This window comes from Oncorhynchus kisutch, linkage group LG26, assembly GCF_002021735.2.
Source record: "Oncorhynchus kisutch isolate 150728-3 linkage group LG26, Okis_V2, whole genome shotgun sequence".
NCBI lineage: Eukaryota > Metazoa > Chordata > Actinopteri > Salmoniformes > Salmonidae > Oncorhynchus > Oncorhynchus kisutch.
The window spans coordinates 17377117-17393036 of NC_034199.2; the positions used below are offsets into that span (position 1 = coordinate 17377117).

At 44.3% G+C, this 15920-nt stretch overlaps 1 protein-coding gene across 1 annotated transcript in view; it reads left to right on the plus strand.

The window, feature by feature from the left end:
* The first annotated feature begins 344 nt into the window (after positions 1–344).
* Positions 345–15920, plus strand: part of tns1b (tensin 1b) — a 233516-nt gene continuing 217940 nt past the window's right edge. Inside the window, exon 1 of the mRNA XM_031806233.1 lies at positions 345–496. Coding sequence (XP_031662093.1) covers positions 482–496 — 15 coding nt within the window. The 5' untranslated portion in view covers positions 345–481. The remainder of the gene's footprint in view (positions 497–15920) is intronic.

The window sequence follows — 15920 nt, forward strand, 5'->3', positions numbered from 1 at the left end:
CTACTGGACTCACTCTGCAGGTCGCTCCATGGTGTGATCCCCGAGAGTGAGACAACATTTCCACTGCCCTGTGCGTGTTGTGTGTGTATGTGCAAGCATGCCTGTGTGTGTGTGTGTGTGTTAGTATGAGTGTATGTGTGTGTGTGCACGCTTGTGCCTGTGTGTGGGTGTGAGTGTGCGAGTGTTTCGGTCTGTCTGTGTGTGAGTGAGTGTGTGTATCTGTCTGTGTGTGTGTGTGTGTGTGTGTGAGTGTGTGTGTGTGTTTTCTCTTTCCCAGTCTAACAATGCAGCTCAGGAAATATGTCAGGATAAAGGCTAGACTGCCAGGCTCTGTCTCTCAGTTCAGTTTGTGTTACTAGAGGGACTATGGCACAGTCCCCGTGAGCTCCAGGGAAGCCTAATTAAATATTCTGGACCTTACCTGGTTCTGGACCTAAGAGAGGAGTGGTTGTCCTATAAGTTTCCCATTGAAAGCTCTGCAATGTCCTTCTGGCTGGTGAGTGCTCTGTTAACCACTTTGGACCTAGAGGAGGGTCAGGGCTTGAATCCCTCTTGAGAGTGCTGCATTCAGTCAGTAAACAACTAGAGAGAAACTGCAGCACGGTTTTGCGTAACATTTATTCCAATGTTTTAGACAAGGACTTTCCAATTGCAGATCAGCAACAGGGGATTTTAGTTATTGGATATTGAAGTAACAGCTCTTTGAAAGTTCTTTGAAGTAAACTAAATGAGGTCTCAGGATGTTAAAATGAGGACATTTGTCATTTTGTTCAAGATTGTGTCACTGGACAGCTTATCTCATTTAGTGTCATCGTATCTTTCCATATTAGTTCAACAATGAGTTAAAAACTTCTATGCTTTGCAGACATACAGTACATGTAACAAAAGGCGTACCAGGTTGTTAACATATTTGCAACACTTTTATGTATCTCACGACTTGCCTATGACTTGCCCAGCTCCCATTAATTAACAGTTAAAAGTATATTTGTCAACGAAAGCGGGTGAGGAATCTCTCATTTGATTTGGAACTATGTTAGAGTCAAGTGCTCAAACAAAGGCTTGGTTGTGCAGTTTTAAAGCCATGGAGATAGAAGATACTGTATATGGTTCTGTCTCTTTCCTTGAATAAGTTTGAGAGGTCTGTGTCTCCGCTGCCCATCTCAACCTTCTTCAAGCTCTGGAGTAAGGACCCTGACATGGTTGAGTTGACATACGAAGACAGAGTTTCGTGCACTCAGAGAAACAATAGGACTGGTTCCAAAATGTGATAGGATTTTCTTTTGGATTTTGATGTGTTTTTATTGGAATCCTGTATGATTTTTTTGTCTTGGGTAAACATTATTATTTTGTATTTATTTTTAAAGGAGACCAGAGTATTATTATAAATTTTTTGACAGGAGCGATAGGGAGAGTACAGCCAGGAAGACAGCTATAGAGAGGGGTACAGAAAGTGGTTAAGGGCACAGACAGTCGGCTGAGGGAGCTTAAGTTGTCCGGAGTCGGGTGCTTAGACCGCTAAACCAGAATAGAATCCTATAGGAGTCCAATAGAACTGGTTCCAAAATCTGGTAGGATTTTTCTATTGGATTCCTGTATTGGAATCTTATATGATCCTATAAGATAAAACCATATAGGATAGAATCCCATTAGAGTTCAATAGGTCACGGAAACATGGTTTTCTCGGGATATGTCGTCTGAGTCGGTACAGCCACTGGGTTTCTTCATGTGTCGCACCGACAGAAATAAACATCTCTCTGGGTAGAAAAAGGGCGGGGGTGTATGCTTCATGATTAACGACTCATGGTGTAACCATAACAACATACAGGAACTCAAGTCCTTCTGTTCACCAGACCTAGAATTCTTTACAATCAAATGCCAACCTCATTATCTCCCAAGAGAACTCACTCTAGTTATTGTCACAGCTGTGTATATACCCCCTCAAGCAGATGCAATGACGGCACTCAAGGAAATTCACTGGACTCTATGTAAACTGGAAACCATATATCCAGAGGCTGCATTTATTGCAGCTGGGGATTTTAACAAAGCAAATTTGTGAACAAGGCTACCTAAATTCTATCAGCATATTGATTGCAGTACCCGCACGGGCAATACACTGGACAATTGCTACTCTAACTTCCGCGATGCATTCAAGCCCACCCCCCTCCTCCCTTTGGCAAATCCGACCACAACTCCATCTTGCTTCTACCGTCCTATAGGCAGAAACTCAAACAGGATGTACCCGTGACTAGAACCATTCAACGCTGGTCTGAATACATGCTTCAAGATTTTTTTAATCACACAGGCTGGGAAATGTTCTGGGTAGCCTCAGAGAATAATATTGATCTATACGCTGACTCTGTGGGTGAGTTTATAAGGAAGTGCATTGGAGATGTTATACCCACTGTCACTACCAAACCTACGCTAACCAAAAACCATGGATGGATGGCAGCATTCGCGCATAACTGAAAGCACGAACCACCGCATTTAATCATGGAAATATGGGAATATGGCCAAATATAAACTGTTTAGCTGGCTGGTGTGTTTACGGACATATTCAATTGCTCCCTATTCCAGTCTGCTGTTCCCACATGCTTCAAGATGGCCACCATTGTTCCTGTACCAAAGAAGGCAAAGATAATTGAACTAAATTACTATCACTCACTTCTGTCATCATGAAGTTCTTTGAGAGACTAGTCAAGGATCATATCACCTCCACCTTACCTGCCACCCTAGACCCACTTCAGTTTGCATACTGCCCCAACAGGTCCACAGACGATGCAATCGCCATCACACTGCACACTGCCCTATCCCATCTGGACAAGAGGAATACCTATGTAAGAATGCAGTTCATCGACTACAGCTCAGCATTCAACACCATAGTACCCTCCAGGCTCATCATTAAGCTGGAGTTCCTGGGTCTCAATCCCGACCTGTGCAATTGGGTCCTGGACTTTCTGACGGGCTGCTCCCAGGTGGTGAAGGTCGGAAACAACATATCCATTTTGCTGACCCTCAACACTGGGGCCCCACAAGGGTGCGTGCCCAGCCCTCTCCTGTACTCCCTGATCATCCATGATTGCGTGGCCATGCACACCTCCAACTCAATCATCAAGTTTGCAGACGACACAACAGTAGTGAGCTTGATTACCAACAACGACAAGACAGCCTATAGGGAGGAGGTGAGGGCACTCGGAGTGTGGTTTTAGGAAAACAACCTCTCACTCAACGTCAACAAAACAAAGGAGATGATCGTGGACTTCAGGCAACAGCAGAGGGAGCACCCCCTATCCACATCGAAGGGACAGTTCCTCGGTGTACACATCACAGACAAACTGAAATGGTCCACCCACACAGACAGACAGTTTCTTCAACCTCAGGAGGCTGAAGAAATTTGGCTTGTCACCTAAAACCCTGACAAACTTTTACAGAGGGACAATTGAGAGCATCCTGTTGGGCTGTATCAGCGCCTGGTACGCAACTTCACCGCCCTCAACCGCAAGACTTTCCAGACGGTGGTTCGGTCTGCACAACGCATCACTGAGGGAAAACTGCCTGCCCTCCAGGACACCTACAGCACCCGATGTCACAAAAAGATCATCAAGGACAACAACCACCTGAACCACTGCCTGTTCACACTGCTACCATCCAGAAGGCAAGGTCAGTACAGGTGCATCAAAGCTGGGGCCGAGAGACTGAAAAACAGCTTCCATCTCAAGGCCATCAGACTGCGAAACAACAGTCACTAACTCAGAGAGGCTGCTGCCTACATAGAGACTCAAATCATTGGCCACTTTAATAAATGGATCACTAGTCACTTTAAACAATGCCACTTTAATAATGTTTGCATATCTTACATTACCCATCTCATATGTATATACTGTATCTTATACCATCTATTGCATCTTGCCTATGCCGCTCAGCCATCGTTCATCCATATATTTACATGAGATGTTGTGCATTCTAAGGGGAAACCAAACAAAAAAAACAGTGTTATTGTAACATTGTATGTATTATCGTGGTCATATTGTGCTGTCTTTTAATTCAAAGACAAGACGTTGCATGAATAACAATCAAATCAAATAACTTAAGTGAGTTATTGACAAAGTTGTCCTGTACTGGTGGTCATACTGCAATTGAACTTGCAGCCTTGAATCAATCCCATATTGTGGTGGTGAATAAAACCGAAATGAATATAGGACTGTTCTGATTGGGGTGACAAAATCCTACAAGACATCAAAATCCATATGATCCAATAGGATTCCAATAGGATAGAGGTGACACAAAATCCTATAGAATTCAATAGGATTCATTTTGATTTCAAATAGGAAAAAAAAATGTCCAATAGGATTGCATGGTCCGACGGTTAAATATTTTTGCTTTAGCCATCCATGCTCATGGGTCTGTTTTAGATGTATTCACCCCTTGCATTTCTTTCATTCCAGGTCACAGTGCTTGACTCACATATAAGTCCATTTCCAGTTAGGGCTCATGGTACAGAGCCCCTCAAGTGGAGCATATCTCTATCAACAGGCTGGGAAGGATGTCTTAGCTCAGGGGTGCATAACTCTTGTGACCACTGTCAGAGTCAGCTAACATTAGGGCTGACCAGCAAGACAAAACAATAGCCCCGCCTTTACCCTGTGGTTAGTATGGTATGCTGGCTCATGACACGTAATGTGACCTCAAATCAGAAACAGCAACAAGGTCATGTGACCTCACTTCCTGTCTGATGTTTCTTGATAAGAGAACACACAGATATGATTCAAAAATATATATTTGTTTGTAGATGGTTTGCAAACACAATTTCATTGGTTGGTCAATACAGAATGGTGATGGCAATTGTCTTACATAGGGGGAAATTCTGAACATGATCACAAAAACTATTTTTGTCACCCACATTTCTGACTGGGTGACTGATGTACAATGCAGTTGATATTTTATTGGAGATATGTGTTGAAGGTACTGTAGCCTACATGGTGCGTTGACCTCAAATCGTCTAACTCTCTGTCTCTCCCTCCCTTCACTCTGTCTCTCCCTCCCTCTCTCTCTCCTCTTCCCCTGTCACTCTGCGAGGCGGCTGAACGGCTAATTACTTTATGGACCCAGGGCAAGTAATAACTGCTGGGTTCAGAAGGGGTCTTTCTCTGGCCCCCTTGGAAGTGACCCTGGAGCAGTCCTCCCTAAGTCCTTCACCTCTGTTTGTACATAAGAGGAAGCCCTCATTAGATTCCCCCCTCCATCAGTGTCACAATGGTATGTCCCATTTAGGATTGTAATTTTGTAATTGGATTATATCTGGTTCACAAAGAGCTCCCTTGGTCGCTGTGCCTTTGGGGACTTATTCAATGCAGATAAGATCTGTTTTGTTTTGTGCAAAGCTTTTACAGAACCATGCATGACACAGTGATGTTTAGTAGTCATAGGGTTTTTCATTTGCTTTGAAATGAGCAAGTTGTCAGTCAACTATCAGTGAAATGTAGCATGAGTGATATCACCACTCGCTGCAGTCATTGTGTCTTGGTGACAACATAGTAAGATTGACTGACATACAGTACCTAGCCTCTACATTGAAACAGTGGTGTAAGGGATCCCTCTCTTGATTCCCCCAGTCAGCCAGCACTATAGTCCAAACACAGACATGCTTTCCCTTTGGAGCACCTCCCAGGCTTCTCTCAACAACAATGGCTGGGCTTCAATGGAGATTGGTGCGGAGGGGGCAGCCGTGATGCGTCCCTCAGGGCCTTTCATCATGCTGCTGCCGCTCACGCCCATCTAAGTGCCTGGTGGTCAGCTTTCATGAGGGACTTGATGATTAGCTTTGGCCATTTTGGTTGACACTTGCTGCTCAGGTGACTCAGGCTGGAATGCCTCTAAGTAAGTTGACATTTTTTTTATGGGGCTACAGTAGAAGTTAATAAAAAATCTATTGCTTAGAACCCCTCAGACTTTTGACATTATTGGCCTATACATGATGGAGCACCTAGGGAATATACTTTTAGAATTTCTTAAGAATTGTTCCTTCCTTCGAGGCCTTAACACGAACACCATTTCAGCCCCAAAGATGGGTATCTTTCTGTGATGAAAACTGACAAAATGTCTCGACTCGTTGAAACCTCATACAGGAGATCTTGGACCTTGTTTTCATTTCCCCCTCCTTTTTTTTCTCCTTTCTTGTCGTTCCCTTTCTTTCCCATTTTCAACTCTACTGTACAAGTCCTTCATTTTGGGAACAAAGCATAGCCAATTAGGACGTAATTAAGTCCACCACAGAGCCTAGGCTGGACCACTTCTGGGGCCGCGCCTTTGCAGTCCCATCCACTCCTCAGTCTCCCCTCTCTGCTGCTGGTCTCTCATGCCCTGCTTAACGAGTGTAAATGAAAGGGTGGGACAGAAACCATTTTGGAATCTGCATGTCCTTTATCTTTCCTCGACAGGAGACACTAAACATTTCACGTGATAAGGCTGTGGTATCGCAGTATTGTGTTCCGTAGTGAGACATGAAACCTATCCCTGCCTGAGGTGTAGCCTAGTCAGAGAATCAGGCGGTGATGTCACAGATTCCCAGGAGGCCCTTGTGGCTCTTTGTTCCACTCCCTAGGGGTTAGTGGAGTAAATTGTAGGGATTAGAGGGATTTTGTTTGAGAGGGTACTTCATTGTACCCCTGCCACCTCTCTTAGCATTCTACCCTGCAGACCCACCCCCATTCTACCCTGTAGACCCACCCCCATTCTACCCTGCAGACCCACCCCCCAATCTGCCCCACATGATATGTTTGCTGGCCCTATGTCCCCCCTCATTCACCCCTCACTCTCTCCAACTGAACAAAAGTAGAGTGTTTTGTTTGGGATCCCGGTATTGGATGGGGAAAAGGTTGGAATTAGTCTTGCTGCTTGTACAGAGGCATCTATATGCGTATTTAAGATAGAAAGAGGTTGTTTTTGGAGCCCTCAGAAATGGCGAAATGAAAATTGTTATTTAATTCCGACCGTCTTTCTGTCACACGTACACATTTTGCAGAGCCGTCAATCCTCAAAATGGGCTTCAGGATGAATAAAGGGAGGGAAAGGGTTAATTGCATACATTCATCACAGACACTTTGAGGACTGGGGCACTGGCGAGTTAATTCCAAACCTAAAGTAATTGGGACATTAAATAAAATATTCACCCTGTCGAATGTAATTAATTTGGATTTTATCTGAGCTTTACCATTGCAGGGCTTGGTTTGAAATGCTTCCATTTAGACAGTGATATATGAGTAGCATATGGGGCTCTTTAACTAGCCTGAGTATGCACAACACATCACATGATGTCATTGGAGCACAGACTTACCTCACAACTCTTGTATTGGCAGGTGAATTATGGGGGAAATTATATCTCAGCGGGACTCCTTATCACCGGGCGGTCCTAAATGAGTCGCTGTGGTGGCGATTCGCAGCATTAGAAAAACTCTTATGGGAGACCTTGGGTTAGGTTCTGCAATTGGACGAGGGAATTCCTTGTATGCGCACTGCTGGTTTAAGTGGTAACTTGTCTCTAGTGGCTAAATTAAATAGTTGTGGTTTGCTCTGTGGTAGTGGCATCTCCTTTCACGGCACAGATCAAATCAAATCCAATTTTATTGGTCACACACATATTTAGCAGGTGTTATTGGGTGTAGCGAAAGGCTTGTGTTCCTACTTCCAGCAGTACAGTAATATCTAACAATTCACAACAATACACGGAATTAAGAAATATATAAATATTAGGATGAGCAATGTCGGAGTCCGGAGTATAAATATATATAAAATGTGATGGGATTTATAGACATGAGATAGAAGCTGTTTTTCAGTCTCTCGGTCCCAGCTTTGATGCACCTGTACTGACCTCACCTTCTGGATGATAGCGGGGTGAACAGGGAGTGGATCGGGTGGTTGTTGTCCTTGATGAACTTTTTGGCCTTACTGTGACATCGGATGCTGTAGGTGTCCTGGAGGGCAGGCAGTTTTAGATGATTGCGATAACAAGACAGTTAGCATTCATATATGTTTCAACCACCAAACCAGCAGCTGTGACCACACCTCTCCCACCTTCTTCCAAAACACCATCATCCACTTCCCTTTACATTCTCACTGGAACAATGGTCCTCCAATTCCCCCAGCCTCTTGGCTGGTTTCCCAGAACAGGCTTGGCTCTACCTTAGCTAAAGTGAAACTGTGTGTCCAGAACCCATTGTTTTCCCCTCTGGGGAGACAGGAAGTGTGCAGCATTCAGCACAGTGTCCTGTTCCCTTCTCCGATGCCTCTCTCTGTCTCCTTGCCAGCATTGTGCGATCGCTCCTACTGTATCCCCGGTCCTTATTGCATTACATTCCCTGCACAGCATACCTGATGTAGATCATGTTTTTTGTTATAAAGTAGTCTTCAGTTGTACATATTGGGATATCTACACTGTAGCTTCATGCTAGTTTTCTATCATGTGAGGAGAGTGCTTCACATCTCTCCTTAAATGGTGGATAATATTCAGATTCAGAAAACTTGAATGTCCCCAGAGAGGCAATTCATTTTGCAGCAGTCATAAAACATATCACATTAAAAGCACCGCCATATATATATATATATATATAGGAAAATCAAGGAGCGGAGATCCACCTTAACACAGGGGTTATCCAAAAAAGTGCTCCCTACTAAACCTGAAGGCTCTCCTCACTAATGTCTTCCCTGTAAAGAAAACAGGACAATATCCTGTGTGTGGTTGAATGACAGATGTGGAGAGCTGGAACAAAAAGGCTTGGCCATTGATTGATATATCTGGGATTTTCTTTCTCTCCAACTAAGAGTTTGTGTCCTTCAGGAACAGATAAACTGTACATGTAGCTCAGCAGGTTTGATGCAAGTGTGGCCAAATTTATTTCAAAAAATGCACATTAAAGTTATTCTATTCTGTTTGTGGGTGGTGTGTTTGTGCATGTGTGCTTCAAGCCCTTTCTAAGTTACTTTCCCAAAAGTAGAAGCTGTTTTGTTTTGCCCCAGTATCTAGTCAGTTATAGACCAGTAAATTACCATTTCTTTGGGACTCTTTATACAATTGAGTGAGTGAACTTTGGCTCAATATCTGTCTGCATGTAACGCCCTGACCTTAGAGATACTTTTAATTCTCTATTTGGTTAGGTCAGGGTGTGACTAGGGTAGCTTTTTCCCACCTGTTGTTTGTGGGATCTTGTTTTTGTGTAGCTGCCTGTGAGCAGCCCAGAACGTCACATTTCATTTTCTTCTATATTGTTTTTGGTGAGTTGCATATTTATTAAACATGTGGAACTCTAAGTACGTTGCACCTTGGTCCATTCATTCAGACGAGCGTGACCCGAAGATTCTACCACAACTGGATATCCTGCGCCGGCCATACGTACTGTGTCTCCAGCGCGCCTTCACAGCCCAGTGCGTTGTGTGCTAGCTCCCCACTCTTGCCGTGCGAGGGTGGTCATTTGTCCAGGATAAGTTGTGCCAGCTCTTACACACTAGACCTCCACTGCGCCTCCACGGTCCAGTATATCCTGTGCCAGCTCCATGCACCCGGCCTCCAGTGCGTGTTTCCAGCCTGGTACGTCCTGTGCCAGCTCCACGCACGAAGCCTCCAGTGATGATCCATGGCCCGAAGCCTCCAGTGATGACCCATGGCCCGAAGCCTCCAGTGATGATCCATGGCCCGAAGCCTCCAGTGATGATCCATGGCTCGGAGCCTCCAGTGATTATCCATGGCCTGGAGCCTCCAGTGATGATCCATGGCCCGGAGTCTCTAGAGACGATCCAAGGTCTGGAGCCTCCAGCGACAATTCCCAGTCCGGAGCCTCCAGCGGAGGTTCCCAGTCCGGTGCCTCCGGCGACGACCTACGGTCCGGAGTCCCCAGCGACAATCTACGGTCTGGAGTCACCGGCGACGATCTACGGTCTGGAGTCACCGGCGACGATCCACGGTTCGATTCCTTCGGCGATGATTCACGGTCCGGAGCTTCCGGGAATGACCCCCGCACCAGGCGCCACCAAAGTTGGCGGAGCGGGGTCTGTGTCCCGCACCGGAGCCGCCACCGAGGGTAGATGCCCACCCGAACCCTCCCCTATAGGTTCAGGTTTGCGGCCGGAGTCCGCACCTCTGGGGGGAGGGGGGGGGGGGTACTGTCACGCCCTGACCTTAGAGATCCTTTTAATTCTCTGTTTGGTTAGGTCAGGGTGTGACTAGGGTGGGCAATCTATGTTTTCTATTTCTTTGTTGGCCTGGTATGGTTCCCAATCAGAGGCAGCTGTCTATTGTTGTCTCTGATTGGGGATCATATTTAGGCAGCCGTTTCCCACCTGTTGTTTGTGGGATCTTGTTTTTGTGTAGCTGCCTGTGAGCAGCCCAGAACGTCACATTTCGTTTTCTTCTATATTATTTTTGGTGAGTTGCATATTTATTAAACAAGTGGAACTCTAAGTACGCTGCGCCTTGGTCCATTCATTCAGACGAACGTAACACTGCAGCCATTGTATTGGTGCAGTCACCCTTCATAATGCTGCATATCACTCCAGCTGGCTGGCAAGGACTTCTAGGACATCTCATTACGTCATTTGATAAAAATATTCTGTGTAGCTTAATTGTTTATCTATATTTGATCAATTCTTTCCCTACATAAACTGTCTCCACACACTGTATGTGGTGTATCTACATACAATCAGAGGCAACGCCAGTGACCAAGCCTTAGTATGCCCGCCATCCTCCTTTACTCCCAATTACTGAACTCCCCTCCTCCTCCCCTTTTCTTATCACAGTGAGTGTCTATCGTTCCGTTCGGCTGTTCACTCTCCCTCTCCCCCGCCCATTCCCCTGTTCTCTCCTCCTTCTTCCATGAATGGATAGAGCAGCATCCAGACAGAGGGAGAATGAGGGCGAGAGAGAGTGTTCCTAAGCAGGGATGCTGTATGGTTGCTAGGCTTGGAAAGCTGAAGTTGGATGGGACCATGTCATGTGTGGTTCTGGCCTCCTCACTCGTAAAGATGGCCTCCATTCCATTTTCGGAGAACATCTAGGGGGCTGAAGCCCAGGAAGGTGATACCTTTTTCGGGGAACGGATGTAAGACCTACTCCCATCTCCTCCACAGCTAGCTGAGAGCTGGATGGTTCCTGTGAGCGTTGTATCACAAGAAATCTGAAATTAGATTGAGCGAGAGAGCGAGAGTTAGCGAAGAAGTGTGGTAGAGGACAGAGGAAGGAGGAGGTGAGGACGATGGCTGGACTAGGCTGGTGTCTGGCCACGGTCCTCAGTTGGGGGAAGTTCTTCTTCTCCTGCCTCTTTCCCTTTAGGAGGATAAGGAAAGACAAGGTAAGCTTACATCACTTGCTTAGGCTGCATAATGAAAGGATGTGATGTCATTTTGCAACTCAGCTCAGCTATTTCGTGTACGAGTGACATTATCACTGTAACGTTGCTGTCATGAAATACAGACATTGTGAACACATGTCAGGGTTGTGAATATTGTATTACACTAGCATGGTAGCAGTTACAATGTTATCCAAGCTACAATGCTATTGTATTTGGTATGTTTGCTGGCAGGAATATAGCAGGTGAAATTTCAAGTGGAAAAAGTGTATGAAATCCAATCGATCAAACAATCCAGGACTTTTTCATCTGAATAGGCTGAAATAGGAATATGTAGTAGGCTTTATGATGTTTACTATTTGAAAGTGTGTCACCTATTGTGCCACACAGTTCCCTTCTCTTTATCGTGCCTTCCCAGTTTTTCTGGCTGGCTGGCTGTCTGGCTGGCTGGCTGTCTGTCTGGCTGTCTGTCTGGCAGCTCTGGAAACAATGGTTGTGTGTATGCCAGTAGCAGCAGAGCTGCCCAGGAAATGTGCACCGATGGTAGAATGGATGATGAGGGAGGGACAGAGGAGATAAGGAAATCAGAATCACTCACATGGGCACGCGCACACACACAAACGCACACACACAAACAGGACCATGGGGCCAGGATATTGCCTGGAATCAGTTTCACCATGGAACCTTGCCAGATAGTCTGTGCTTTGCTGAACAGAGTCATTATCCCTGTGCATGTAGCCACCACTCAATGTCCACAAGAACACACACACACACACACACAATAACCCCCCCCCCCACACACAGTAACCCCCTCACGCCCCCCCACACACACACATGCACTGTAACCCCCCCCACACACCCACACACACACTTAATTAAGGCAGGAAGCTTTTCTGTCCCTGGCAGGCTGTCGGGACATGGAGAGGGATTGTGAGGCGGACCAGGGTTCTTAGCGAGCACTTCTCTCTTGCCCGGACATTAATCTTCCTCCATTGGCATTTTGATAGCGCAGCATGCTGTTCCCCCTCTGTGGTTATCATTGTGGAAGACTAAGCACTTTTCCTCTCATTTAACTAATGTCCCCACGGCCCATAAATTCCGAGCGAGTCACACACTCTGCACAGCCAAAGAATAAAACTGATATCTATGCTCCATTTGATGAATGGGCCCTTTTTGGTCTTTCTTACTCCTGAGAGAAAATATTGAGCAGATGTTTGATTCCCTTTTCAGTTGGTGCATATTTACTTCAGATGTATCCATCTCAGTTTGGACAGAAGGAATTATTGGAGATAGATAATAATAATAATGTTTTTATTTTATTTACTTTTCTGCTCTTTTGCACACCAGTATCTATACTTGCACATCATCATCTGCTCATTTATCACTCCAGTGTTAATCTGCTAAATTGTAATTATTCGCTCCTATGGCCTATTTATTGCCTACCTCCTCATGCATTTTGCACACACTGTATATAGACTTTATTTTCTCTACTGTGTCATTGACTTGTTTGTGAGAACTTGTTCTCAACTACCCTACCTGGTTAAATAAAGTGAGAAAAAAAATGTTATGTATTTATTAGACTCTTAGAATGTTGATGTGTCATTGGCTAGAAGTGTCGAAATATGGCTTATGGCCTACATTTTTTAGTACGAGTTTGTAGAAATATACAAAACATATCCTTGACTCTATCTAAGCAAATTACCATTGTTGTTATGTTTTTACATGGATACATTTTCACAAATATTTTTTCATGCAATTCATGCTTTACAATTGCTTATGTATTTATTTATTTATTTATCAGGCCTTGGTGCTTATGTTTGCTGACTTTACATGTTGATATGCAACTGATGTGTATGCTAAATGGGATGCCCAGCAATGTTCTCAACGTTCTCTAGTGGGTACTTAAGCCTGAAAGGCCATGCGGTTCTAGGATTAATATGGTGACATCAATGTAGGCTGTGTTGTGTTTAGCGGTTATGGTATGAAGGCTTGGCTTGGAAAGTTTTTTTCACCTGGTTACAGACAGCTGTTGTGTTGTGCACTGAAGTCCACAAGCGAAGGGAAAATGTGAAAGGAGGATAGTGTATAGATGTGAGAGGGAATTATACAATGAGCAAAGTGATCATGTTATTTGTATGTGGCTGCTATGAAAGTGAACTGTGTTTGCATGTGATCAGGGGTGAATTCATTCTGCTGATTCTGTTGAAAAACATTTCTTAAACGGAAGCAAACTCTAATTTGCAACTGTTTGGACCCTAGCTCAGCTAGGTGCAGGCAAGAGTGAACAAGGCGGTATTGCATATATGTCTGTCACCTTGATGCTAAAATTTTCTCTTGACCTGTGCAACTGCATTGTAAACTTTCATTCATAGGCTAGGTTGTAGCAACCTTATGTTGGATATAAGGGGAATTTGAGTATCATGTAGTAGCCTAAACCTATCAATGTTCATTGACCTGGGTGAATGGAATATGAATGACAGTCATCCAATATGCTGTAATAGAAATAAGGCCATGCTCATAAAAAAAATACTGTCCTCCCTCATCTTAAACGGCAAATTAAATTAAATTGTATTTGTCACATGTGCCAAATACAAAAGGTGTAGACCTTACCGTGAAACGCTTACTTACGAGCCTTTAACCAACAATGCTGAGTTTTGAAAAAGTAAGTTAAAAAAAATTGCTAAATAAACTAAAAGGAGAAATAGTAACACAATAAAATAACAATAACGAGGCTATATACAATGGGTGCCGGTACCGATTCAATGTGCAGCGGTACAGGTTAGTTGAGGTAATTAAGGTAATATGTACATGTAGGTAGGGGTAAAGTGACTATGCATACAAGATAAACAGAGAGTAGCAGCAGCGTATGTGAAGCGTGGCTAGGAATGTGAATGTGTGTGTATGTGGCGTCAATATTCAGTTGACCATGAATTGTTGCCAGCTAGACTCAGTAACATTGGTCTCAGTGAAGGGGCAGTAAATTGGTGTAGGAACTATCTTTCTGACAGAACACAATGTGTAATAACGGACAATCACAAGTTTAGCTTCCTTTCTTTCTTTTCTTGAGATTAATAGAGGTGTGCCCCAGGGTTCCATTTTAGCTCCTGTGTTGTTCTCAATTGTAATTAATGATTTGGGAAATGGGATGCAACAAGCAAAGTTGCATCTATATGCAGATGATACAGTCATCTGTATCATCTGTGCTCCTTCTCTGGATGTGCTCCTTCTCTGGTTAGGCTGTTGAAGAGCTCCAGACTGCTTTTCAGTCACTGCAGTCAAGTGGCTTATCCATTGAAATGTGTCATCCTACAAATACCTAGGTATATGGTTGGATGACACATTTCCTTTAAAGTTCATATGGATAATACTGTGAGGTAGCTTAAATAGAAATTGGGTTTTTATTTGCATCCCGCTTATGGCTAGAAAGAAGCCTTTTCAGGCCACTTTTCTCTCTGTAATTGATTATGGGTGACTTGTATATGCATGCGGGCTCCTCTGTCTTACAGAGACTGGACTCTGTATATCATTTATTACAAATGCCAAATCACTCAACCACCATTGCACATTGTACCAAATGGTGGGTTGAACCTCAATTTATATGCGCAGAAAGCTACATTTGTATGTCTTCATCTACAAAAACCCTTTTGGGTAAATGTACCTCTGTTATCTGGTCTCCTTCACCACCAGCAGTTACCATACCCGGTTTGCTAGGTGGTTCCTACTTAAAGTCCCTAGGACTTTACAGTATTAGTCTGACTGCCTTCTCTTCTTGTGCACCAGAGGCATGGAATAGTCTACAATCCATGCTTCATCTAGATATGTTAGTGCCACTGAATTAATTTAAAATGTTGATGGAAGACTGTTACAGAAGAGTGTAAATGCTTTTTTTAGGCTGTATCATGTTGTTGTATTGTATTGTTGTATGTCTTATTCTGTAATGTATTGATTGTTGCTGCCTTCTTGGCCAGGTATCTCTTGAAAAAGAGACTCTGGGTCTCAGTTGGCTTTTCCTGGTTAAATAAAGATTAAATTAAAAAGGTATGCGTGAGTGTGAATGTTTTGTGTGTGTGTGTGTATATGAGTGTTGGAGTGTTATGTGTGAGTGTGTGGTTATGTGTGAGTCCAGTGAGTGTACTTCCAGCCTGTGCAAGAGAGTCAGAGCAAAAAATGATAAGAAATAAGAATAAAATATGGGAGTTAATGCAAATTGTCCAGGTAGCCATTTGATAAACTATTCAGCAGTCTTATGGCTTTGGGGTAGAAGCTGTTAAGGACCCCTTTGGTCCCAGACCTGGCACTCCGGCACTGCTTGCAGTGCGGTAGCAGAGAGAACGGTCTGTGACTTGGGTGGCTGTAGTCTTTGACCATTTTTAGGGTTTTCCTCTGACACCACCTGGTATAGAGGTCCTGGGTGGCTGGAAGCTTGGCCCCAGTGATGTACTGGGCCGTACGCACTACCCTCTGTAGCGCCTTGCGGTTGGATACCGAGCAGTTGTCATACGAAGCGGTGATGCAACCGGTGATGCTGTTGATTGTGCAGCTGTAGAACCTTTTGAGGATCTGAGGTACCATGCCAAGTATTTTCAGCCT